Below are 25,022 nucleotides of genomic sequence, written 5' to 3' on the forward strand. Positions count from 1 at the left end.
CTAGCTAATCATTTTTTTTTTTTTTTTTTCAAAATTGTCACTTTGTTTGTTTATAGCGCAAAAAATAAAAACTGCAGAGGTGATCAAATACCACCAAAAGAAAGGACGTCAATTTTGTTTGGGTACAGCGTCGCAGGACCGCGCAATTGTCAGTTTAAGGGACGCAGCGCCAAAATGTAAAAAGTGTTTTGGTCAGGAAGTGGGTAAAATCTTCTGGGGCTGAAGCGGTTAACTCTAGCCTAGATAACTAGAGGTTAACTCCCAAAACACATTTATATAAGAAAATGTCACAATGAGGGGAGAGGCTGAGCTGTAATGTGAGGAGCACAAAGTTCACGTAACAGAGACACAGTGTGATAGCTAGCTAGAGACTCTCTGCACTGTGATTGGTGGATAGAAAGACACCTTGCGCTTTGATTGGGGAATAGAAAGACATTTTGCACTGTAATTGGTGGAAGGAGCTGAGACAGACTTCAGCCTGCTGATTCCTCTACAATGCTTCAGGACCTCTCCCTCTTCCTCGGTACCAGTCTAGGGATCCAGTGGATCCTCTGGGCGGTCGCAGCGATACTCCAGACGGAGAAGTTCTATGACTTAGCAGGTAAAGTGGACTTGTATGACACCAAATCTGAACACACGGTACCTCCTTCAGCACCTGGAGGTGTGCCGGCGGCCATGTTTACTTAGGGAAAGAGCCAGGCTTGCTTTTCAGCAACGCCGCGGTGTAGACACACTTTGGCAGCTGCAAGTTCGCACACGAACCTAAAGCGTTACATAAAAGCTAGAGCTGCACATTTTATAGTTCCGTTACCGAATAAATAAACCAGTGACCGCTTCTGTAATGGCCGCACCGGCATCAGTCACGTGTTAGAAGCCACTCCGTAGCTAAGCAACTATGGGCAGAGCGCATTTAAGTTACATAAAGGATATGCGCATGTGCAGTAGAATGTAGTTCCATGAGTTGCTTTTATGACAACTGTCATCTCAGTTTGGGGGTTTAATTTACTAACAAAAAAATAATAATTATAATTTTTTAACCACTTACCCTTTGGAAGGTTTACCCCCCTAATGACCAGGCCATTTTTTTGTAATACGGTACCGCATTACTTTAACTGACAATTGCGCAGTCGTGCGATGTTGTACCTTAACAAAATTGATGTCCTTTTTTTCCCCACAAATGGCACTTTCTTTTGGTGGTATTTGATAACCTCACAATATAACGGTATGTACGACGTAAAATAAATAAAAAGACCTGCATACTGTAAATGTCGTTAGTATGCTGGATGTAATGTTAGAATTTTTTTTTAGGGTGAACCCCCGCTTTAAGCCAAAATGTTTTAACCCTTGACTGCAGAGCCTCTTGGGCAGGCTGAGCCTGGTTCAACATAACTGCTAATGTTTTCCCCCCTGCTAGGGAATCCCGGGTGCAGCGTCCAGCCATGTCTGGGTATACACCAGTATTCGAATAAACACTTGTATGGCACACGGTCATATTTTCTATTTTGTGCCTATATGCTGTAGGAGGGTTTACGCAAGTACCAGTGTAACGCAACGTACAGCCATCAATGGGGTAGATTCAAAAAGCAATTGCGACTGCGTAACCATAGTTACGCAGCGCAATTGCTTACTTGTGCCGGCGTATCGAATGCTCGTGATTCAGGAACCTCGATACGCCGACTGCAGCCTAAGATATGACTGGCATAAGGCTCCTTATGCCGTCATATCTTAGGCTGCATTCTTACGCAGGCGGCTAGGTGACGTTCCCGTTGTGGTCAGCGTAGAGTATGCAAATTGCATACTAACGTCGATTCACAACCGTACGCGCGCCCTGCGTATGCAGTTTACGTCGTTTGCGTACGTCGGGTTTTGCGTAAGGCTGCCCCTGCTATTAGCAGGCGCAGCCAATGCTAAGTATACCCGTCGTTCCCGCGTCGCAAAATTTAAAAATTACGTTGTTTGCGTAAGTGAATCGTGAATGGCGCTGGACGCCATTCACGTTCACTTTGAAGCAAATGACGTCCTTGCGAAAGTTTCCCGACGGAGCATGCGCACTACGCTCGGCGCGGGAACGCGCCTAATTTAAATTACGCACGATTAAGCCGGGCATTTTTCAGGAGCGCCCACGCAATTTACGGAGCTACTGCTCCGTGAATCGAGCGTAGCACAGGTAATTTACGGAGGCGCAGCGGCAAAACGGTGCGCTGCGCCTCCGTAAAAAATGCGCAAATGTACCTGAATCTACCCCATTGTCTATAGGAAATTATGTGCTGCATCTGGTGGAGGAAAAGATACCAGCATTCAGGTTACGTGGGCTCAGCAATAAAACAGGAAAAAGTTCTAGACCGCCACACTCCAAAAAATTTTTTGCCTTTTATTCCCAAAATTTTATGAAAAATACATGCCACGGCAGAATGGATAGAAGACCTGACGCGTTTCACACTAACAAACAGTGCTTAGTCATACGTGGGCTCAGCAGCCATGGGCAAGAAGGTCTTCTTTACACTAGCAGCTTGGGGGGGCAGTAACACCAGGTGGTTGAGCCATGTATATTTTCCGCCCCTCAGACGATCCCCCATTAGATGGAAAGGCAGCGACCAGGGGTATACACATGCCGCAGCAGGAATTATAACTCCATTCACACTGGCTGGACATTGGTTCTCACCGAACATAACTTATTCAAGTGAATGGGGCCATGCTGCAACTGAGCTCAGTTGCAGCATGGCCCGCAGTGCCCGCTCACCACCTGTCAAATGTTCTCTAAGGCCGGCTTCACATATGTGCAGCTGCGGTTTGCAGTCCAGGGTCTGGTGCGTTTCTATTTACCGGTTCAGGTGCAAATTTTTGCCTGAATTTTCACTGGACCTTTTTCAAAACTGCAACGCGGCGCCCCGGACATGTGTGAACCGGCTCCATTGAGAGCCGGTCACATTCACATGTCATGCGAATTGGATGCGGTTTAAAACACAACCAATTTGCATATCTGTGAACCCAGCCTAAGCCCTGGTTCACACTGGGTACGATTTGGAACGATTTGAGATGCGATTTGACATGTCAAATCGCATCTCAAATCGGCAGCAATTGTCGGCAATGGCACTGTCCTAATCAGTGCAATGCCGCATCTGCGATTTCAAAAAGTAGTTCCTGTACTACTTTTTGCGATTTCGGGCCGCGATTTACATTAAATTGCGGCCGAAATCGCGGCCGCGAAATCGCGGTAAAATCGCGCATTTTACTGCGATTTTGAATTCGCAGCAGTGTGAACCTAGGCTAAAGAGCATTCCAAAAGTAAATCACTCCTTAGAGAGCAACAGTGTAAGTGAGCCCTAAGGGCTTGTTTAGATGTGCTTTGACATTTTAGATACTGTGGATGTCCGTTTAAAGCGGATCTCCGCCGAAAAAAAAATATTAAAAGCCAGCAGGTACAAATACTGCAGCTGCTGACTTTTAATAATAGGACACTTACCTGTCCTGGAGTCCAGCGCCGTCCGCAGCAGAAGACGAGCGATCACTCGTCACTCTGCTGCCCCCACCGCCATCCTCGGTGAGGGAACCAGAAAGTGAAGCATTGTGGCATCACTGCCCCGTTCCCTACCGTGCATGGTCCCCACTGTGTTCTGGGAGCCGTGTGTTTCTCAGAACACAACGGGGGGGGGGGGGGGGGGACAGGATCTGACATCCTGCCCGCAGTCTACCCGCACACTGTTTTTAGCTGTAAGTGGGTGCAAATACCTGTCTTTAGACCCTCCCCCCTCCGGTGTCAAATGTGACACTGGAGGGGGGGAGGGTTCCGATGAGCGGAAGTTCCACTTTAGGGTGGAGTTCCGCTTTAAGTAAAGGTTTAAAGAGGAACTGCAGTTTGCACTTTTCACACTGGGGCTTGCTATAATAAATATCCCAATTTAAAAAAAAAATAACATTTTTTTTTCTCAGTTTAGGCCGATACGTATTCTTCTACATATTTTTGGTAAAAAAAAAAAAAAAATCGCAATAAGCGACTGGTTTGCGCAAAAGTTATAGCGCTTACAAAATAGGGGACAGAATTATTTTTTTTTAATTATTTTTTTTACTAGAAATGGCGGCGATCTGCGATTTTTAATGGACTGCGACGTTATGGCGGACACATCGGACACATTTTTGGCGCCATTCACATTTATACTGCGATCAGTGCTATAAATATGCACTAATTACAGTATAAATGTGACTGGCATTGAAGGGGTTAACACTAGGGGGTGAGGAAGGGGTTAAATGTATCCCTGCTTAGTGTTCTAACTGTAGGTGGAGGGGGGGTGACTGGGGGAGGTGACCGATCTGTGTCTCTATGTACAAGAGACACAGATCCGTCTCCTCTCCAGAGACAGCACCGCTGTCTCTGTGTAAAACGGCAATGAGAGATGATCTCATATGTTTACATATGAGATCCTCTCTCATTGGCCGCACAGATCGCCTCGCGAACGGCCACTCTGATTGGCCGTTCGCGGCGATCTGTAATTAGCTGTGTCCGAGGGACACGGCCAACACAGATTTTCCCCGCAGCGCGCTCTGGAGCGCGCGCGGGGACCGCCCTAAGGGGCGGCCGTCAATTGACGGCGGTTTGGAAATTGGGATCCGCACTGTAGCCGTCAATTGACGGCAGGCGGATCCCAAGTGGTTAAAGGGGTTGTAAAGGTTTGTTTTTTATTTTCTAAATTGGTTCCTTTAAAGGGTCACTAAAGGAATTTTTTTTTTTAGCTAAATAGCTTCCTTTACCTTGCTGCAGTCCTGGTTTCATGTCCTCATTGTTCGTTTTTGCATTCATGTTGCTGTAAATCCTCTCTGTTCTGGACACTTCCTGGTTGCCTGTTTCCTGATGACCACAGTACTGGGAGATTTCTCACGGTGGTCACTAATCAAGGAGGTGTGAGTAAAACTAAACTGGATTGGTGCTGAGGAGTTTTAGACAAAGTATCACTGCTCTCTATTGGCTGACTGCCCTCTAGTGGCTCTCTGTACATCAGAGAACCAGGAAACAACAGCAAAAACGAAACTACACTGCAGGCACATTATATGATTGTTTTTTTATCTATTTTTAATCATTTTTAAAAGGAATCAGTTAACTATTATGTCTCTAAATTTCCTTTAGTGACCCTTTAAGCTAGTGCATTGTTGGTTCACTTACCTTTTCCTTCCATTTGCCTTCTAAATGTTTGTTTTTCTTTGTCTGAATATCTCACTTCCTGTTTCTCCTCCGTAAGCTTGCCCCCATCATCCAAGCCGTTCTGGCTGGGGGTTAGTCAGCGTGCTCTCCCCCTCCCTTGGGACTACATCCCTGCAGGGAGACGCTGTGAATACAGGGATGTAGTCCCAAGGGAGGGGGCGAGCACGCTGACCAAACCCCAGCCAGCGTCTCCTCGCAGGGATGTAGTCCTAAGAGAGGGGGCGAACACGCTGACTAACCCCCAGCCAGAACGGCTTGGATGATGGGAGCAAGCTTACTGAGGAGAAACAGGAAGTGAGAAATTCAGACATAAGAAAGGAAAAATCGAAGGAAAAAGTAAGTGAACTAACAATGCACAAACATGTGATATAGTTACCTCCACTGTGCAGCTCATTTTGCACAGAGTGGCCCCGAACCTAGCCTTCTGGAATCCCTTGGCAGCCGTCTCGGCTCCCCCCCGCAAGAACTCATCGCTTTTATGCGAGCTTGCATGGTGATGAGTTCTTGCCTGCGCGCTCCTGTAATACAGCAGGCGGCTGTAGCCACTCACTGTATCACTCGGCCCTGCCATCTGGCACGCCACGTCATTGGATGTGATTGACAGCAGCGCCAGCCAATGGCTGCGCTGCTTTCAATCAACCAATGAATGACCTGAGAAGCCTGTGCGTTCACGGCGCGGGACTTTTCAAGGGTCAGGTAAGTAAATAGGGGCTCGGGGGGGGGGCGCTAATCCACAGATGTTTTTTCACCTTAATGCATAGAATGCATTAAGGTGAAAACTTTTACCTTTACAACCCCTTTAAACATACCAATACCAGAATACAATGGCCCGGATTCACATACATTGGCGCATATTTATGCAGGCGTAGCGTATCTAATACAGGGGTTGACAAATTTGCTTGGAATCTAGGAGCCAGCTAAAAAAGTTAGGAGCCAGAAAACGCGCCCCGTCCCGACGAGCTTGCGCGCAGAAGCGAACACATACGTGAGCAGCGACCGCATATGTAAACGGTGTTCAAACCACACATGTGAGGTATCGCCGCGATTGGTAGAGCGAGAGCAATAATTCTAGCCCTAGACCTCCTCTGTAACTCAAAACATGCAACCTGTAGAGTTTTTTAAACGTCGCCTATGGAGATTTTAAAGGGTAAAAGTTTGTCGCCATTCCACGAGCGGACGTAATTTTGAAGAGTGACATGTTGGGTATCAATTTACTTGGCGTAACATTATCTTTCATAATATTAAAAAAAAGGGGATAACTTTACTGTTCTCTTATTTTTTAATTTAAAAAAGTGTAATTTTTTCCCAAAAAAAGTGCGCAAATACGGCGTGACAGAAAGTATTGCAACGATCGCCATTTTATTCTCTAGGGTGTTAGGATAAAAAATATATATAATGTTTGGGGGTTCTAAATAGAGGGAAGAAGATGGCAGTGAAAATAGTGAAAAATTACATTAGAATTGCTGTTTAACTTGTAATGCTTAACTTGTAATACCAACGGCCACCACCAGATGGCGCCAGCTTACACATCTGGTGGTAATAACTTGTAATACCAACGGCTCGCCACCAGATGGCGCCAGCTCACAAAAAAATATATATATATATATTTTTTTTTTTTGCCCCCCATTCCAAGCCAAGTCGCCAGGACCCTATTTCTAGTCGCCATGGCGACCGGGATTTGTCGAGCCCTGATCTTATATACGCTACGCCGGCGCAGCGCACAGATTCAAGCACAGTATTCACAAAGCACTCGCCCCCAGTCGCTGTTAAAGATATGATGGGTTTCCTCAGCGTAAGCCAGCGTAGGTAGAAGTGGGCGTGAGCCATGCTAATGAGGCGTGACCCCATGTAAATGAAGGACTGAGCGTCATTAAGTTCCGAATAACGTACGGCGCATGCGGCGTCCCGTGGACGCATCCCAGTGCGCATGCGCAGAATCACGTTGAAACAACTGCCTAAGATACGTCGAATCACTGCCTACGTAAACTACGTAAAATACGACGGCTGTGTTCCCTGGTCCATACCTTTGCATGACTTGCGCCTCCTATATGGGGAATAACTTTACGCCGGATGTAAGTCTTACGCAAACCGCGTATATTATGCGCCGGGCGCAAGTACGTTCGTGAATCGGCGTATCTTCCTCATTTGCATATGCGCATAGAAAATCAATGGGAGCGGCAAATGCGCCCAGCGTAAATATGCGCCAAAGATACGCCGGCGTAGGAAAGTTACGTTGGTCGGATGAAGCCTATTTTCAGGCGTATCTCAGTTTATGGGCACGGCGCACAGATAGACACGTCGGCGTAAGTGCTTTGTGAATCCGGGCCAATATGTTTTGCCTATAGTGGTCCTTTAAACTTGTGAGGCGTGTTAAAATCCATGTTTACCTTTTTATATATTTTCTCTCAGTAATAAAGTTCCCTTTTCATGATTTCTGGCTCCTACCATTCTTCAAAATATGTTCCACAAAGCATTACAGAGTACAGTAATCACCAGTAGCTAATCAGATTTCAGTTTACTGTCATTAGATTTTATGAGTTGTGATGTGTAGAATTGCTATGGATTTCCTGAACACAGCACATTACTTGATGCATTATTGACTCTGCATTTCTAGCATGCAGAAAAGTAGCTGATGGATAACCCAAACCTGATTGTTAGTAGTTGGAGGAAAAAAAGCTTTTTTTAGGAAACCTATACTGACAGAAATAGGTAGGCTGCCATCGCTGACCGTTCTTTCTGAAGGTACTGGTTACCTGGATGTCAAACCACTTACCTGGAACAAGTACAGTGCCTTGAAAAAGTATTCATACCCCCTTGAATATTTCCACATTTTGTTTTGTTACATCCAAAAATGTAAATGGATTTTATGACCAACACAAAGTGGCACATAATTGTGACGTGGAAGGAAAATTATAAATGGTTTTAATTTTTTTTTTACAAATAAATATGTGAAAAGTGTGGCGTGCATTTGTATTCAGCACCCCTAAGTCAATACTAGAACCATGGGCATGTCTCTACCAGCTTTGCACATCTAGGTCAGTGTGCCAGATCCACAGAGCAAGTACGCCGGCGTATCTACTGATACGCCGGCGTACTTTCAAATTTCCTGCGTTGTATCGTAGATTTAAATCCTCAAAACAAGATACGACGGCTTCTGGGTTAGATCCGACAGGTGTACGTCTTCGTACGCCTTCAGATCTAAGATGCAATACTTCGGCGTCCGCTGGGTGGCGTTTTCCGTGTCGGGTATGCAAATTAGCGATTTACGACGATCCACGAACGTACGCGCGGCCGTCGCATGTTCTAACGTCGTCTGTAGTCGGCTTTTTCCGGCGTATAGTTAAAGCTGGTATTTTTCGGTGTATACATAGACTTGCCATGTTAAGTATGGCCGTCGTTCCCGCGTCTAAATTTGAATTTTTTTTAGTTTTTGCGTAAGTCGTCCGTGAATAGGGATGGACGTAACTCACGTCTAAGTTAAAAAAAATGACGTCCTAGCGACGTCATTTAGCGCAATGCACGGCGGGAAATTTCGGGACGACGCATGCGCAGTTCATTCGGCGCGGGGACGCGCTTCATTTAAATGAAACCCGCCCAATTTCAAATCCGCCGCCAGAAATACACTACGCCGCCGTAACTTACGGCGCGAACTCGCTGAGGATTCGAATATACGCCAGGTAAGGTACGGCGGCGTAGTGTATCTCTGATACGCTGTGCCGATCTAAATGTATGTGGATCTGGCCCAGTGTTTCTGAACTCCACTTCTCAAGTTGTCCCAAGAGGTCATGTTTTCAGGATTTCCATTATTTTGCACAGGTGATTTGATCAGTTTCACTGTCTTGGTAATTACCACAGCCGTTTCATCTGAGGGAAATCCTGAAAACATGAGCTGTTGGGGCACCTTGAGGACTGGAGTTGAGTAACATTGATCTAGACAGTGAAGTTTTTGCCCATTCTTTGCAAAATAGATCAAGTTCTGTCAGATTGGATGGAGAGCGTCTGAACAGCAATTTTCTAGTCTTGCCACTATTGCCATTCTATATTTTCTGAAAGCGGACACCCAAGAGAAATAAATTGTGGTAGTTCCAATTTTTTATGTCACCCAGTAATATCACAAAGGTAAAGGCAACATTTCAGTAGAAAAAACACATTTAAAAGTACTTTTTGGGGGGCACAAAATCACAATAAATTTTTGGCTAAAATATAAAAGATGAGGTGGCACAGAGTAAATGGATACCAAACATGTCAAACCTTGCATTTGTGTGCGCCCAAGAAATGGCAACAAACTTCAGTACCCTATATTTTCTACAGGCAACGCTTAAAAAGCCCCCTATAGGTCGTCAGTTTAGCGTTGCGCAGTAAGTCGGGTGTTAGAATTATTGCTCTCATTCTGGCATGAATGAATGAATGAATGAATGAAAAACTTATAAAGCGCGGCGCATGCGAACTGAATCGCTTCTGGGCGCTAGTTGTTCGTGTCTCATGACATCAAAAGAGCAGAGTTTTGATTCGTCTTCTGAAAGTCAGGTGGTTTTCCTCCAACCGAATGCTGGTTGGTAAAGCGTTCCATAGTCTAGGACCCTGAAAAGCAAACCTTCTTTCTCCTTTGGACTTGTATTTGGTTTTTGGTACCCTGACCAGATTTTGGTCGGTGGATCGCAGAACGCGATTCGAATTGTGAGGTTCTATCTTGTCGCAAAGATATTGCGGAGCCTTCCCATGGATGCACTTATGTGTCAGGCAGAGTGCTTTAAATGCAATTCTGTCTTTTACTGGCAGCCAGTGAAGGGTTCTCAACGAAGGTGAGATTGATTCCCATTTTTTTTTCCCAGTCACAAGTCTGGGGGCCGTATTTTGTACGACTTGCAGACGAGAGATTTGGTACTTTGGGAGTCCGAGGTAAAGGGCATTTGCATAGTCCAGTCTGGAATTCACGATTGTTCCCACCACGACTGCTACGTCTTCTTTGGGGATAAATGGAATAAGTCTGCGTAGTAGGCGCAACAGATGGTGCGCTCCGCTGACTACTGACCCTATTTGTGCGTCCATTGTCATGAAGGTGTCGAAGATGACCCCGAGACTTTTGACTTTGGAGCTAGGGGTGATGATTTGGCCCAGAATGGGCGGGGGTGTCCAGGTTGTTGCCAGTTGACTCTTTCGGCTGGCGTGAAACATAAGGAGTTCTGTTTTTGAACTGTTGAGTTTAAGATAACTCTTAGTCATCCAGTTTTCTATCAAAGAGAGACATTTCTCTAAACTGAGATGATGATCCTTTTTGTTGCAGATGCGAAAATACAGTTGCGTATCGTCTGCATAAGAGTGATAGAGTAGTTCTTGGCTACTGATAATATCAAAGAGAGGGCGAAGATAGATGTTGAAAAGCACCGGTGACAGGGGGGATCCTTGGGGGACTCCACATGACACCGTGCGCTTTTCCGACGTGAAACAACCCAATTTAACTGTTTGTGATCGGTTTTCAAGAAAGGAAGAAAACCATGGTAAATCACCTTCTGCGACTTCTGCTACCTTGGCTAGTCGCATCAGTAACAGTTTGTGGTCTACCGTGTCAAAGGCTGCGCTTAGGTCCAGCAGAATCAGGAGACAAGATTCTCCTTCGTCTGCGGCCTCGAGGGCATCGTCCCATATTTTGAGTAAGGCCGTTTCTGTCCCGTGTCCGGGACGGAAGCCTGATTGTAATGGATCCAGTAGATTGTGGGTATCTAGATGCTGTTGCAGCTGTTGTACCACTACTTTCTCCATTATCTTGGAGAGAACATTTAGGCCTGTTATGGGACGGCGGTGAGTTGGGTCCTTGGGATCCAGGTTAGGTTTTTTCAAGATGGGCTGGATTGTGCCCTCTTTCAACAGGGATGGCACTGTGCCTTCCTTAAATGACTGGTTTATAAGCTGTGTGATGGGTGGTGCCAGGATGTCGGCACATTCCTTCAGCAGTTTGGTGGGGATGATATCATTGGGCGATGTGCTGTTCCGCAAAGCACCAATGATATTTTTTGTGGTATCGATGGAGATCGGTTCCAGAGTGAACTTTGTTGATTGTAGAGCGTTTCTGTGGGTGTTTTGTGGTTGATTGACGGTGGGGTTGAGGGGGGTATTGTTTTGCATGATGCTTTCCCGGATTCTTTCAATTTTGTTGATGAAGAAATCCGATAGTTCATTGCAGAACTCTTGGGTGTCTGAGTTGGGGACTTCAAGACATCCTGGGTTCATGGTCTGGGTGACCATCTTGAAGAGTTCGCGGGGGCGGTTTAGGGCGCTGTTAATCGCCATAGAAAAATGATGTTTCTTGGCTTTGAAGATTTCTTTATGATATCGTGTTGTTATTGCCTTGTAGATGATGAGGTTATCCTCTGCAGGACTTCTTTTCCAGGCGGCTTCCGCCCTTCTGCGCTCTTGCTTCAGAAGCGACAGCTGGTTGTTGAACCAGCCGGACTTTCTTTTTCGGATGCAGGCTTTGCGTTTCGGTGCTACTAAATCGGCTGACTGTAGCAGGGCTGCGTTTATGGCATCCAGTGTATCTGCGGCTGTTTGATGTGGATGGATTGTTTTGATTCTGTTTCCCAAGGTAGATTTGAAGAGTTCCGAATGGAGCTTCTTCTGAGATCTAGCCCAGTGTATTGTCACCGGCTTGGGTGCTTTTATCACTGGGGGAATTTTGGAGATTATGAAATTAATTGCATGGTGGTCTGTCCATGGCAATGGTTCATTTTCTAAAATGCTTATTTTCAGATTTTGTCTGAAAATTAGGTCGAGTGTGTGACCTGAAGCATGTGTTGGCCCGCATATAAGTTGCTGTAGCCCTAATCCCTCCAGGTGATCAATGCAGGCGTCCGCAATGGGATCCTGTGCGGAGTTGGCCCACAGATTAAAGTCCCCGAGCAGCAAAAGGTGTTTGCTGTTAAGGGTATAAGTGGATATAAACTCCGTTAATGATGGCAAAAACTGCGATTTTGGCCCAGGTGGCCTATAGCAGAGGAGAATGTGAACAGTCTCCTGGGGGGAAGTTTGAAGTTGAAGAGTAAGGGTTTCCATGAATGGAAGAGGATTTTGAAGGGCTGGCTTAGTGATTGTAATGCGATTCTTGTGGATCACCGCCAGGCCTCCTCCTCTTTGCCCTATTCTGTTTTCCGTTATAATGCGATAGTTTTCTGGCACCAATTCTCCGAGAATGGTGTTGCAGTCGTCTGAGAGCCAGCTTTCTGTAATAAAGAGGCAGTCTAGATCGTTTTGTAGTAAGAAATCGTGGATTTCTAATCGGTGTTTTACTGCCGATCTTGTGTTGATCAAAGCACATGATATGTGCTCGAGCTGGGTTAAATAGTTAAAATTTTTGATGGTCGATCGTCGATCGAATCTCAAAAGTTGCTCTATTTTTAAGGCCTTTTTGGTGACGGCTGGTAATGCTGTTGCGAATTGTCTCAGACCCCGAATAGAGTGCGCAGAGTATCGCAGATTAGCCATTGTCGCCAGTCACATTGTCATCAGTCTTTCCTAATTGCGGCGGCCGCGAATGAGGCCTGGTCTGGCGCGGATGCGGGAAGAGCCGCGAGACGCCGGACGTGATGGGTGGAAGACTGTCCAAGTGAGCCGTCACTCGTTGAGTCTTCTCTCCCCGATTGGTCCAGAGGAAGGCGAAAAACCCCAGGCGTGCTGTGCCAATCTGCAGCGATCGGGGGAAAAAATTCCTTCCTGACCCCTTAACGGCGATCGGTGCAACCCTGGATCAATTGGCTAGGGGGGTGTGGTGGACCCTGCCTGGCTGCACTATCCCTGGGGAGAGCCGACTCGTTTGAGAGCGTCCTGCTCTCACTATCCCTGGGGTGAGCAGACTAAGATGAGAACGTCTGCTGCACCGCTGAATCTATATAGCAAGAGTTCCAACTTTATTAGCTGCAAGCTTGTTCTGGATCAGTGATTGAAAAAAATAATGAAGACTCCTGTCTTACCTCCTGTTTCAAACTCCTGGTTTTTAACTCGCACTTTTGATCAAAGAATGCACTTCTGATCAGAGAGTCCACATGTGAAGCCACCAACAACTGGGCGCCAGCATGCATGGCGATTATGTAACATGTGTATCGCAATCAACCTTTTAAGGTATAGGCACCCGCCGCATACGTTTACGCATGTACGTGCGTATATGGGCGGGCCTCAATTTTTTTGGGGGGGTGAGAATTTTATGTGCTTGGGTGTAACTTTAATTTGTTACAATTGTAAAAAAAAAAAAAAAAATTTTTAACTAACTTTTTTTTTTTGTTCATCACATAGGGGACAAAAAGCCCCCTGATATAATTAATCACATTTTTTAGAATAGTAAAGTCAAAACCTCCTGAACAGCTTTCTGTCTTCCTAACCATACTAACTTTCACTGCCTTCAGCTCGCACACGGTCCACAAACCCAGTTTCATGATAACATGGATAAACTTCTCTGATATCCCATTCTAAGGCTGCATTCACACCTGAGCGTTTTGTCGCCTGAAGCGCGACGCCCCCAAAACGCTAGAGGGGAAAAAATACATTATTCTCTATGGAGATGGTTCACATCTCCACTACAAAACGCCTGACGCCGAACGCCTGAAGCCCAAACAAGTTCTGGACCCTTTTTTGTCGCTCAAATTTGGGCGTTTGGGCGTTTTACATTGGTGACCCTAGACCTGTAAAAAATCGCGGTAAAAAACGCAGCGTTTTGTCACGGCAAATCGCGGTAAAAAACGCAGCAAAACGCTACGCTCAGGTGTGAATGCAGCCTAAGGGTTTTCTTAAAGTGGAGTTCCACCAATATAAAAGTCAACAGCTAGAAAAAGTGTAGCTGCTGACTTTTAATAATCGGACACTTACCTGTTCCAGCAATGCGGGTGTACGAAGCCCCGCTCGTCTCCCCCTCCTCTCTGCGGCGCTGGCATCGTGATTGTGGTCGCTACTTATCGTTTTATTAGCCCTTGTTATCCGGCTCCGAGCGGGGAATCCTGCGGGGAGTAGGCGTTCCTAAGCGAAGAGGAGTTGATTGACGGGCTGCTAAAGCGCGTCACGGCTTTACACGGTGTTTACGGCGCTAAACGGCGCCTGCGCCTGCCGTGTAGAGCTGACTGCGCAGGCGCCGTAAACACCCGAGTGTCACTCTTGGGTATTTTCGGAAGCCGTGACGCGCTTTAGCCGACCATCAATAAACTCCTCTTCGCTTAGGAACGCCTATACCCGGAAGCGATCCCCACTCGGAGCCGGATAACAAGGGCTCATAAAACGATAAGTAGCGGGAAAACAACAAAAAAACAGCATACTGCAGATGTTGGCAGTATGCTGGAACTAATGTCAGAAAGTTGTTTTTGGGGTGAACTCCCGCTTTAAGTTCATCCCCATGCAAACTAAATTTAAACCTTATATCAGCTGCTACTTTCTCCACACTCTAGAGTGGTGCGGACTTTGGAACCGGATGATGGTCCACTAGATCAGTGATCTCTAATCTGCGGCCCGGGGGCCGAATTCGGGCCCTTTGCTCGCCTATATCTGCTCCTTGGGTCACTTTTTCTTTCACTGATACAAGACACTATTCCCCCCCCCCCCACTGACACCAACAATGGAGAAATATTCCTGCTACTGACATCAACAATGGGGCCCTAGTCCTCCCGCTGACACCAGAGATGGGGCCCTATTCCTCCTGCTGACACCAGAGATGGGGCCCTATTCCTCCTGCTGACACCAGAGATGGGGCCCTATTCCTCCTGCTGACACCAGAGATGGGGCCCTATTCCTCCCGCTGACACCAGAGATGGGGCCCTATTCCTCCCGCTGACACCAGAGGTGGGGCCCTATTCCTCCCGCTGACACCAGAGATGGGGCCCTATTCCTCCCGCTGACACCAGAGGTGGGGCCCTATTCCTCCCGCTGACACCAGCGATGGGGTCCTATTCCTCCCCCAAAGATGCATTGTTTACTCCCACTGATGCCAGGACAGAGTCTACTCCCAATTTCCACAGTCCGGCCCCCCTAAAGTCTAAAGGACAGTAAACTGGCCCTTTGTTGAGAAGGTTTGGAGACCCCTTGTCTAGATGGCGATGATTGGGACAAGGCCATTTCGGCCCATTACTCCATAGAGCCTACTCTGCTCCAGTGCTACTACCGGTAGATAAATATAAACCATGCCAAAACTGTTCTGCTCTAAGTGCCAACAGGCCCCAGGCATGTTCTCCCATCTGTTATGGACTTGTTCAGTGATTCATGTAGGGCTGAAACAACTAATTGACATAATTGATTATGAAAATGGTTGTCAACTATTTCTATAATCGATTAGTTGGTCAGCCATTTAGTGGAACTGCATTCAGAATGCAATATTTGTTTACATGTCAGAAAATACATCTCGGTACACCCTCCATACATGTCAGTAAGTCCCTGAGAGAATGTGAATGTGTGAGAAGCAATGCCTCATGGGACATGTAGTCCTGGCAAGGAGAAGGAAGTGATTTTAAAGGCAGAAGTTTTTTATTAATTTTTTATTTTTTACCTTGCTGGTGAACTCTATATTATACTTTGCGTCTCGCTATAGGGGCTCTCCTGAAGACAGAAGGAGCAAGAAGCACTGACGGGGCACCCCAGAAGAGGAAGTATGAGTACTGATACTTTTTCTCAAGTACTCCCCAATATCAATTACCGATACCTATTTTTTATGGCGTGACAGTTTTTTTTTTTTCTAGACTAATGAAAAATTATAACAGTTTTTTTTTTTATAATTCTGAAGAACAGTTCTTCTGTGGCTTTGAAATTGCGCCACAGATCAATGCAATTTGGCCCTCCGATTTCATTGCAACTTCATTTAACAGAAGTCAATGGAATTGTAAAAAATGTATCGGTTTTAGTATTGGAGCATTTGCACAAGTGCAAAAGCTTAATATCGGCACTGATACCGCTATTGGTGCAACACTAGTGTATATTATATCTCTTCTGTCTGTTATTGGTGCTGGTTAACACGGAGGCGACCTGTCATGAGACTTGGCTGCCTGACAAGTCACTCTCCATGCATTGCAATGGAACGGTTCTAATAGGAGTGAATCAAGTCGCTCCGACTTAGAAAAAGGTTCCTGTACTACTTTGGGGCGACCTCGGAGCAGCTTGCATTGACTTCTATACAGAAGTAATTTTGTAAGCCGCACTGAAGTCGTGCTGTACGGGGGGGCCTCAGAGTCTGATGACTTTGAAGCTTCCCCTGTGTGAACCTGCACTTAAAGAGTAGATTAGATATTTTGTTCCCTCACCGTATAGCTGGTTATTTATATTTGTCACTGCATATAGATATTCAAGAATAAATTTGTGTTGTTTTATTTATTTTTTTAACTTTACATACCGTATTTATCGGGGTATTGCGCGCTCCGGCGTATAGCGCGCACCCCTAATTTTCTATTCTTTTTGCCTGTAAAGAAAATGTTATTACATTTTACTACTTACAGTTTTGGTGTCTTGCTCGGCGGCCTCGTCCGGTCCGGCGTCCGTCTGCGGCCTCGGTGGTGTCCTCCCGGCTTATCCCGCGCTGTCTTCATGTCGAATCCCCGCCTCCAGCGCTCAGTTTGAAGCCTCGGGTATATTCGGCCAGGCTCGGCTTCTCACGCATAAACGTCACAGAGCGTGAGTGTGAGAATGTACCCGAGTGTACTGCGCTCGGTATATTGCAGCGCAGGCCTTCAAACATGGCGCGGGTATCGGCGTATATCGCGCACTCACGATTTTGCCCTGATTTTCAGGGCAAAAAAGTGCGCGATATATGCCGATAAATACGGTAAAAACTAAATCATGCATCACACTTTTTTTAGGTGCTTTTTTTTTTTTTTTAACAATTTAATCGAAACGATAATCGGCCAACTAATCGATTTATGAAAATAATCATTAGTTGGAGCCCTAAATTCTTGTTACAGGAAGCAAATTGCACATTTTTTAGGAGGGACTAGATCCCAAATCGTGTCTTCTTGGTATCCTTTACCACTTTAGTCTGGATCGCTGTGCTGTGATTTTCCTGCTTGACACTTTATACACTGCTGAAACACACTTTGCCAGGATCGGAATGCAAGCCTTTCCTCCCACATTAGGCCTCTGGCTGAAAATGAGTAATTCCCTCTTATGAAACGATCTTATTTGCACAGATGTCCAGCTAAGTGTGAAAAGATTTGGAGTAGATGGTTTTCTTCTCCGCTCACCTGTATGTCTTAGACATGGTTCAGATATCTCCTCCATGTACCCTTCTCCTTATAGGACACCTGCCATGCTGCATCAACCTTCCCATCACAATCCACACACTGATGTGACCGTCTAACTGTTTATTGTTCGCTTGGTTTACTCCAATAATCCTAATGCTAGAGTGTGTGCTCTGTATCTCTTACATTTGGTCAGTTATTTGGGGAAATATATGTAATTGCAATACAGTGAAACCTCGGATTGCGAGTAACGCGGTTAACGAGCGTTTTGCAAAACAAGCATTTTTTTATTTCAAATCCTGACTGATGTCACGCAAACGAGCAGGATTCAAGCCAAAGCGGTGTGCAATACCGCATTTGGTCAGAGGTGAGGGGGCGTCATTCGAAAATACTCTAAAAAAACTCGGAAATACTCAGTTCCAGAGCATTTCCAAAGGTCTTCCGAGTTCAGCCGAGCTGTCCCGAGACTTTCCGAGTATTTCCGAGGCTCTCCTGCGGGGGGAACTGTCAGGACTTGGACACAGTGAGCGAGATCGCTCCTGTGATATCTAAGCACAGTAAACCGTGTTGCTCTTCTCAGTTTATGAATGAACAGGAGCCTCTGTCTCCCGTTCATTCATCTTTAGTGCTGAGAAAAGGACTGGGGAATGTGTGTCCTCAGTCCGTTTGTCTGTCTAAAAGAGGAGATGTCCAGGGTCTGTTTAGACCCCAGACATCTCACCAAAGCCCCCCAAAAATATAAAAATTATTGTAAAAAAATAAAAGTGTAATAAAAAAAAACTACTGACACCACTCTCCCCCGCCCTACCAACGCTGTCCACTGCCCCAACTCTCTCCACTAAAAAGCATTGTAATTCAATTTTTTATTTTTTTTTGCCACTTAAGAACCCCTTCACGCCGATATGCGTCGGCAGAATGGCACGGCTGGGCACAATCCACGTACCTGTACGTGTCTCTTCAAGCCCAGCCGTGGAGTCGCGTGCACCCGCGGTCCCGATCGCCGCCAGTGTCCCGCGATCGGTCACAAGAGCTGAAGAACACACCTTCCCCTATCTTCACAGTGGCAGTGTCTTTGATCGTCTGTTCCCTGATATAGGGAAAGACGATCAATGACATCACACGTCCAGCCCCGCCCCCCTACAGTTAGAAATACATGAGGTCACACTTAACCCCTTCAGCGCCCCCTAGTGGTTAACTCCCAAACTGCAATTGTAATTTTCACAGTAAACAATGCATTTTTATAGCACTTTTTGCTGTGAGAATGACAAGGGTCCGGACAATTATGACACATTTTTGGAAGTGTCTGCCATAATGTCACAGTCACAAAAAAAATCGCTGATCGCCGCCATTAGTAGTAAAAAAAAAAATATTAAATGCAACAAAACTATTTTGTAAACGCTATAAATTTTGTGCAAACCAATCGATAAACGCTTATTGCAATTTTTTTTTTTTTTATACCAAAAATAGGTAGAAGAAAACGTTTTTATTATATCTTTTTGGGGGATATTTATTCTAGCGAACATTAAAAAATATTGAATTTTTTTCAAAATTGTCGCTCTATTTTTGTTTATAGCGCAAAAATTAAAAACCGCAGAGGTAATCAAATACCACCAAAAGAAAGCTCTATTTGTGGGAAAAAAAGGTCGCCAATTTTTTTGGGAGCCACGTCGCATGACCGCGCAATTGTCATTTAAAGCGACGCAGTGCCGAATCGCAAAAAGGGGCAAGGTCCTTAACCTACATAATGGTCCGGGTCTTAAGTGGTTAAGGACCAGCTCACGTACATATACATCATCATTTTAAAGATGAATATCTCGGTATCGGCAGCAGCTGCTGCCACAACCAAGAATTTTAGTGTAAATATGAGATGTGAGGTCTTTTTGACCCCGGATCTCATATTTAAGAGGACCTGTCATTCCTTTTTTCTATTACAAGGGATGTTTACATTTCTTGTAATAGGAATAAAAGTGACACATTTTTTTTTTTTTTTAAACAGTGTAAAAATAAATAAAATCAAGTAAAATAAACTTTTAAAGAGCCCTGTCCCGACGAGCTCGCACGAAGAACCGAACGCATACTTGAGTAGCGCCCGCATATGAAAACAGTGTTCAAACGGCACAAGTGAGGTATCGCCGCAATCGTTAGAGCGAGAGCAATAATTCTAGCCCTAGACCCCCTCTGTAACTTCAAAAGATGCAACCTATAGAATTTTTTAAACGTCACCTATGGAGATTTTTAAGGGTAAAAGTTTGACGCTATTCCACGAGCGGGCGCAATTTTGAAACGTGACATGTTGGGTATCATTTTACTCGGCGTAACATTATCTTTCACAATATAAAAAAAAAATTGGGCTAACTTTACTGTTGTCTTATTTTTTTATTTTTCTCCAAAAAATTTGAGCTTGTAAGACCGCTGCGCAAATACGGTGTGACAAAAAGTATTGCAATGACCGCCATTTTATTCTCCAGGGTGTTTAAAAAAAAAAAATATATATATAATGTTTTAAATTTGTAAACACAGAGGGCCAGATTCACAGTAGAAATACGCCGGCGTAACTACTGATACTCCAGCGTATTTTCAAATTTGCCGCGTCGTATCTTTAGTTTGAATTCTCAAACCAAGATACAACGGCTTTAGGCTTCGATCCGACAGGCGTACGGCTTCGTACGCCTTCGGATCGTAGGTGAAATACTTCGGCGCCCACTGGGTGGAGTTCGCGTCGCTTTCCGCGTCGGGTATGCTAATTAGCTTTTTACGGCGATCCACGAAGGTACGCGCGTTCGTCGCATTCTCTTATGTCGTCGCTAGTCGGCTTTTCCCGGCGGATAGTTATGGCTGCTATTTCATGGCTTATATTTAGACTGCCCATGTTAAAGTATGGCCGTCGTTCCAGCGTCAATTTATTTATTTATTTGCGAAAGTCGTCCGTGAATAGGAATGGACGTAACACACGTCGCTGTTCAAAAGATTACGTCGGTGCGACGTCATTTCGCGCAAAGCACGGCGGGAAATTTCAAAACGGAGCATGCGCAGTATGTTCGGCGCGGGAACGCGCCTAATTTAAATGATAAACGTCCCATTTGAATTAGGCGGGCTTGCGCCGGACGCATTTACGCTACGCCACCGCAAGTTTACAGGCAAGTGCTTTGTGAATCAAGCACTTGCGCTGAAAACTTGCGGCGGTGTAACGTAAATGGGATACGTTAGACCGCCGCAAATGTACCTGAATCTGGCCCAGAGTCTGAAAAACAGGCAAGGTCCTTAAGTGGTTAAACAAATTGAATTGTAAAAAAATCTATTAACCACTTGCCCACCAGGTAAATTCTGGCACTTCTCTCCTTCATGTGAAAATCACAATTTTTTTGCTAGAAAATTAATCAGAACCCCCAAACATTATATATTTTTTTTTAGCAGACATCCTAGGGAATAAAATGGCAGTCATTGCAATACTTTTTGTCACACCGTATTTGCGCAGCGGTCTTACAAGCGCACTTTTTTTGGATAAAAATCACTTTTTTGAATTAAAAAATAAGACAACAATACATTTTGCCCAATTTTTTTATATATTGTGAAAGATAATGTTACGCCGAGTAAAATGATACCCAACATGTCACGCTTAAAAATTGCGCCCGCTCGTGGCATGGCGTCAAACTTTTACCCTTAAAAATCTCGATAGGCGACGTTTAAAAAATTCTACAGGTTGCATTTTTTGAGTTGCAGAGTAGGTCTAGGGCTATAATTATTGCTCTCACTCTAACGATCGCGGCGATACCTCACTTGTGTGGTTTGAATACCGTTTTCATATGCGGGCGCTACTTGCGTATGCGTTTGCTTCTGCGCGCGAGCTCGTCGGGACGGGGCGCTTTAAAAATTTTTTTTTGGGTTTTCTTATTTATTTTTATTTAGTTTTATAATTTTTTACACTGAAAAAAAAAAAAAAAATTGATCACTTTTATTCCTATTACAAGGAATGTAAACATCCCTTGTAATAGAAAAAAGCATGACAGGTCCTCTTAAATATGAGATCTGGGGTCAAAAAGACCTCAGATCTCATAATTAGACTTAAATGCAAAAAAATAAATAAAAAAAAAAAAGTAATTTTTTCAAATGACAAAAAAAAAAATGTTTCTTTAAGAGGCTGGGCGGGACTGACGTTTTGACGTCACTTCCGCCCAGCAGAGCTATGAGGACGGGTGAAGGAGATTTCTCCTTCAGTCCCGTCCCCGCTCAGCTGCCGGACACATCCGATCCCCTCCGCCGCTACCGACGGCTCCGGTAAGCGGCGGAGGGCGCGGGAGAGCGGCGGGATGGGGGGGGGGCCCTCTCCCGCCACCGATAACGGCGATCTCGCGGCGAATCCGCCGCGGAGACCGCCGTTATCGTGTACACCACCGCCCCCTGAAAAGATGAATGTCTCGGTTATGGCAGCAGCTGCTGCCGTTATCGAGATATTCAACTTTAAAAAGGAGGACGTCTTTTTGACATGGGGCGGTGGTCAAGAGGTTAAAATAAAAAAAAGCTACCAAAATATTTTGTCATGGGGGTGGAGTTGCGGGCGCGTCACCTCCCTGGAATGAGTTTTTGCAGGTTGGGATGTCTGTATATGTGCAGTAGTTTTAAAATACAGAAATGTTGACAAAGTGTGTGTGTAAAATTGCAGATAGACCCACCTTACTAAATTAGATGCACACATTCTATACACTGATCTCCTTCCCGTTAGATGTAAATGGTTTATAAGCTCTGTCTCTGTAGTGGAATTTTCTTTATGAACGTGTATAAAATAAATAAATGTAATTAGAGCTGCACGATTAATCGTCAAGAATCGTTATCGCAATCTTTTTCCCGTTGCGATTCTTGACACAGGGTTTCATGATCTTTGACATGAAAATAATTTTCTCTCTGCACTTTGGTATGCAAAGAATTTCCTGTCTGCTCTCAGCTAAAAGTCAAAGTCTGGGCAATCTGCTAAGTTTTGAAAACATTCTTTATCAGTGGAAAGTAAAGTCTAAACATTGTATCACATTGACTTCTGTATGTAGAGTAGGGAACGTTTAACCACTTAAACACCAAGGGGCAGATCCACAGAGCAAGTACGCCGGTGTATCTACTGATACGCCGGCGTAGCTTCAAATTTCCCGCGTCGTATCTTTAGTTTGAATCCTCAAACCAAGATACGACGGCATCTGGGTAAGATTCGACAGGCGTACAGCTTCGTACGCCTTCGGATCTTAGATGCAATACTTCGGCGCCCGCTGGGTGGAGTTTGCGTCGTTTTCCGCGTCGGGTATGCAAATTAGCGATTTACGACGATCCACGAACGTACAAGCGGTCGTCGCATTTTCTAACGTCGTCTGTAGTCGGCTTTTTCCGGCATATAGTTAAATCTGGTATTTTGAGGCGTATAGATAGACTTGCCATGTAAAGTATGGCCGTCGTTCCCGCGTCGAAATTTGAAATTTTTATTTTTTTTACGTAAGTCGTCCGTGAATAGGGATGGATGTAAGTCACGTCTAAGTTAAAAAAATTACCTCCTAGCGTCATTTAGCGCAATGCACGGCGGGAAATTTCGGGACGACGCATGCGTAGTTCATTCGGCGCGGGGACGCGCTTCATTTAAATGAATCACGCCCCCTAATCACCGATTTGAATTCCACCGCCAGAAATACACTACGCCGCCGTAACTTACGGCGCAAAATCGTTGAGGATTCGAAATTCCGCCAGGTAAGGTACGGGGGCGTAGCGTATCTCTGATACGCTGTGCGGATGTAATTCTCTCTGGATCTGGCCCCAAACCTTTTTCTGACAGCTCTTTTCAAGTTAAAATCATTATTTTTTTTTTGCTAGAAAATTACTTAGAACCCCCAAACATTATATAATGTTTTTAGTAGAGACCCGCCTAGAGAATAAAATGACGGTTGTTGCAATATTTTATGTTGCACTGTATTTGTGCAGCAGTCTTTTTTAAATGCAATTTTTTTGGAAAATATTACTTTAATGAATTTAAAAAAAAAACTAGCCAGTAAAGTTAGCCCATTTTTTTTTTTTTGTTGTATAAATGTAAAAGATTTTACGCCAAGAGAATCGTGATCTTCATTCTAAGCAAAAAAATTGTGATTCTCATTTTGGCCAGAATCGTGCCGCTCTAAATGTAATGATAAAAGTCACTAAAAACTTGTAGATGTATGTCTGGCGGACAGTGTACTTCTTTTCTTCTAATTGTGATTATTCCCTATACAGGAAACCTGCCTCTGAATGTATAATTACAAATACTTAGCATAGTTAAATGAAAGTGTAATTGTGTAAAACATAATTGGTCTTTTAATTGTACTTATCTCCTGATGATTGAGTTCTATGATTCTGCGGAGATTTGTGAGAAGTCTTGCTTGCTTATAACCATGAATTTCTGACAAACGCCATCATGTTGAATGTGGTTCATTGATTAACAGATGGACAGATCTATCTCTGATGACCCATTGCTAATACAGTACTGGTAAAATGTATAGTCGGTGACACTGAACGGCGTTCCATCAATCACTGAACATGACAGGTTTGTCTGCATCACTATCAGGAGGAAAAGCTGGAATACTCTAAACTGCACCCATTTGCCAAACAAAATTTTAACAAGCAATCTTTTTTTTCGTATGTTTAAATTCTGGTAATTAATTAGGAAGTAGGCTGGGAGACACGTTGCAAACCCTGGGGCTTTATTAGCAAATCCATTGTATTCTTAAATTAAAAGTCAAACTTGCAGTCTTGTGTTTGCCCTGCTGCAGTCCACCCAGACCTATCAAATCTATTACACATAGGGCAGGTAGCAGGTATGCCATATGTCTTACACAGAATGTGTAATTAGCTACATGCCTACAATTTAATGTCCTGGCCCATAGGCATTAATGCACCCTAAGGATGCCAATAGATGGCAGATCACAGACTTCTAATATGGCTGTTTAGTCCTCCATCAGGAGAGGATTTAGAGTTGAAAATGTGTTTATTGACAGTTTTGCAGATGTCACAATGAACAACGTAAAAAGTTACAATCTGGTGACAGTCGCAAATAAACACGTGTAATGAGTCTGCCCAATGGCTATCGCCCATAGCTTAAAGAAGTTATAAAGGTACGTGTTTTTTCACCTTAAAGGGGTTGTAAAGGAAATTATTTTTTTTCCCTAAATATCTTCCTTTACCTTAGTGCAGTCCTCCTTCACTTACCTCATCCTTCCATTTTGCTTTTAAATGTCCTTATTTATTCTGAGAAATCCTCACTTCCTGTTCTTCTGTCTGTAACTACACACAGTGGCCCAGATTCTCAAAGGAGATACGACGGCGTATCTCCAGATACGCCGTCGTATCTCTGAGTCTGAGCCGTCGTATCTATGCGCCTGATTCCTAGAATAAGTAACGCATAGATTTGTATTAGATCCGACCGGCGTCTCTTACGCCGTCGGATCTTAACTGCATATTTACGCTGGCCGCTAGGGGCGTGTACGCTGATTTACGCCTAGAAATATGTAAATCAGCTAGATACGCGAATTCACGAACGTACGCCCGGCCGACACAGTACAGATACGCCGTTTACGTTAGGCTTTTCCCAGCGTAAAGTTACCCCTGCTATGAGGCGTATATGCGGCGTACCAATG

The 25,022-nt window shown here is 44.7% G+C and overlaps 1 protein-coding gene across 1 annotated transcript in view; it reads left to right on the top strand.

Annotated features, from left to right (window-relative positions):
• Positions 1-299: 299 nt before the first annotated feature.
• The window catches only part of LOC120929076, a 33,533-nt gene continuing 8,810 nt past the window's right edge, over positions 300-25,022 (top strand). The window contains exon 1 of the mRNA XM_040340271.1: positions 300-601. Coding sequence (XP_040196205.1) covers positions 496-601 — 106 coding nt within the window. The 5' untranslated portion in view covers positions 300-495. The remainder of the gene's footprint in view (positions 602-25,022) is intronic.

The sequence above is a fragment of the Rana temporaria genome, chromosome 2 (genome assembly GCF_905171775.1).
Source record: "Rana temporaria chromosome 2, aRanTem1.1, whole genome shotgun sequence".
In the NCBI taxonomy this organism is placed as follows: Eukaryota; Metazoa; Chordata; class Amphibia; order Anura; family Ranidae; genus Rana; species Rana temporaria.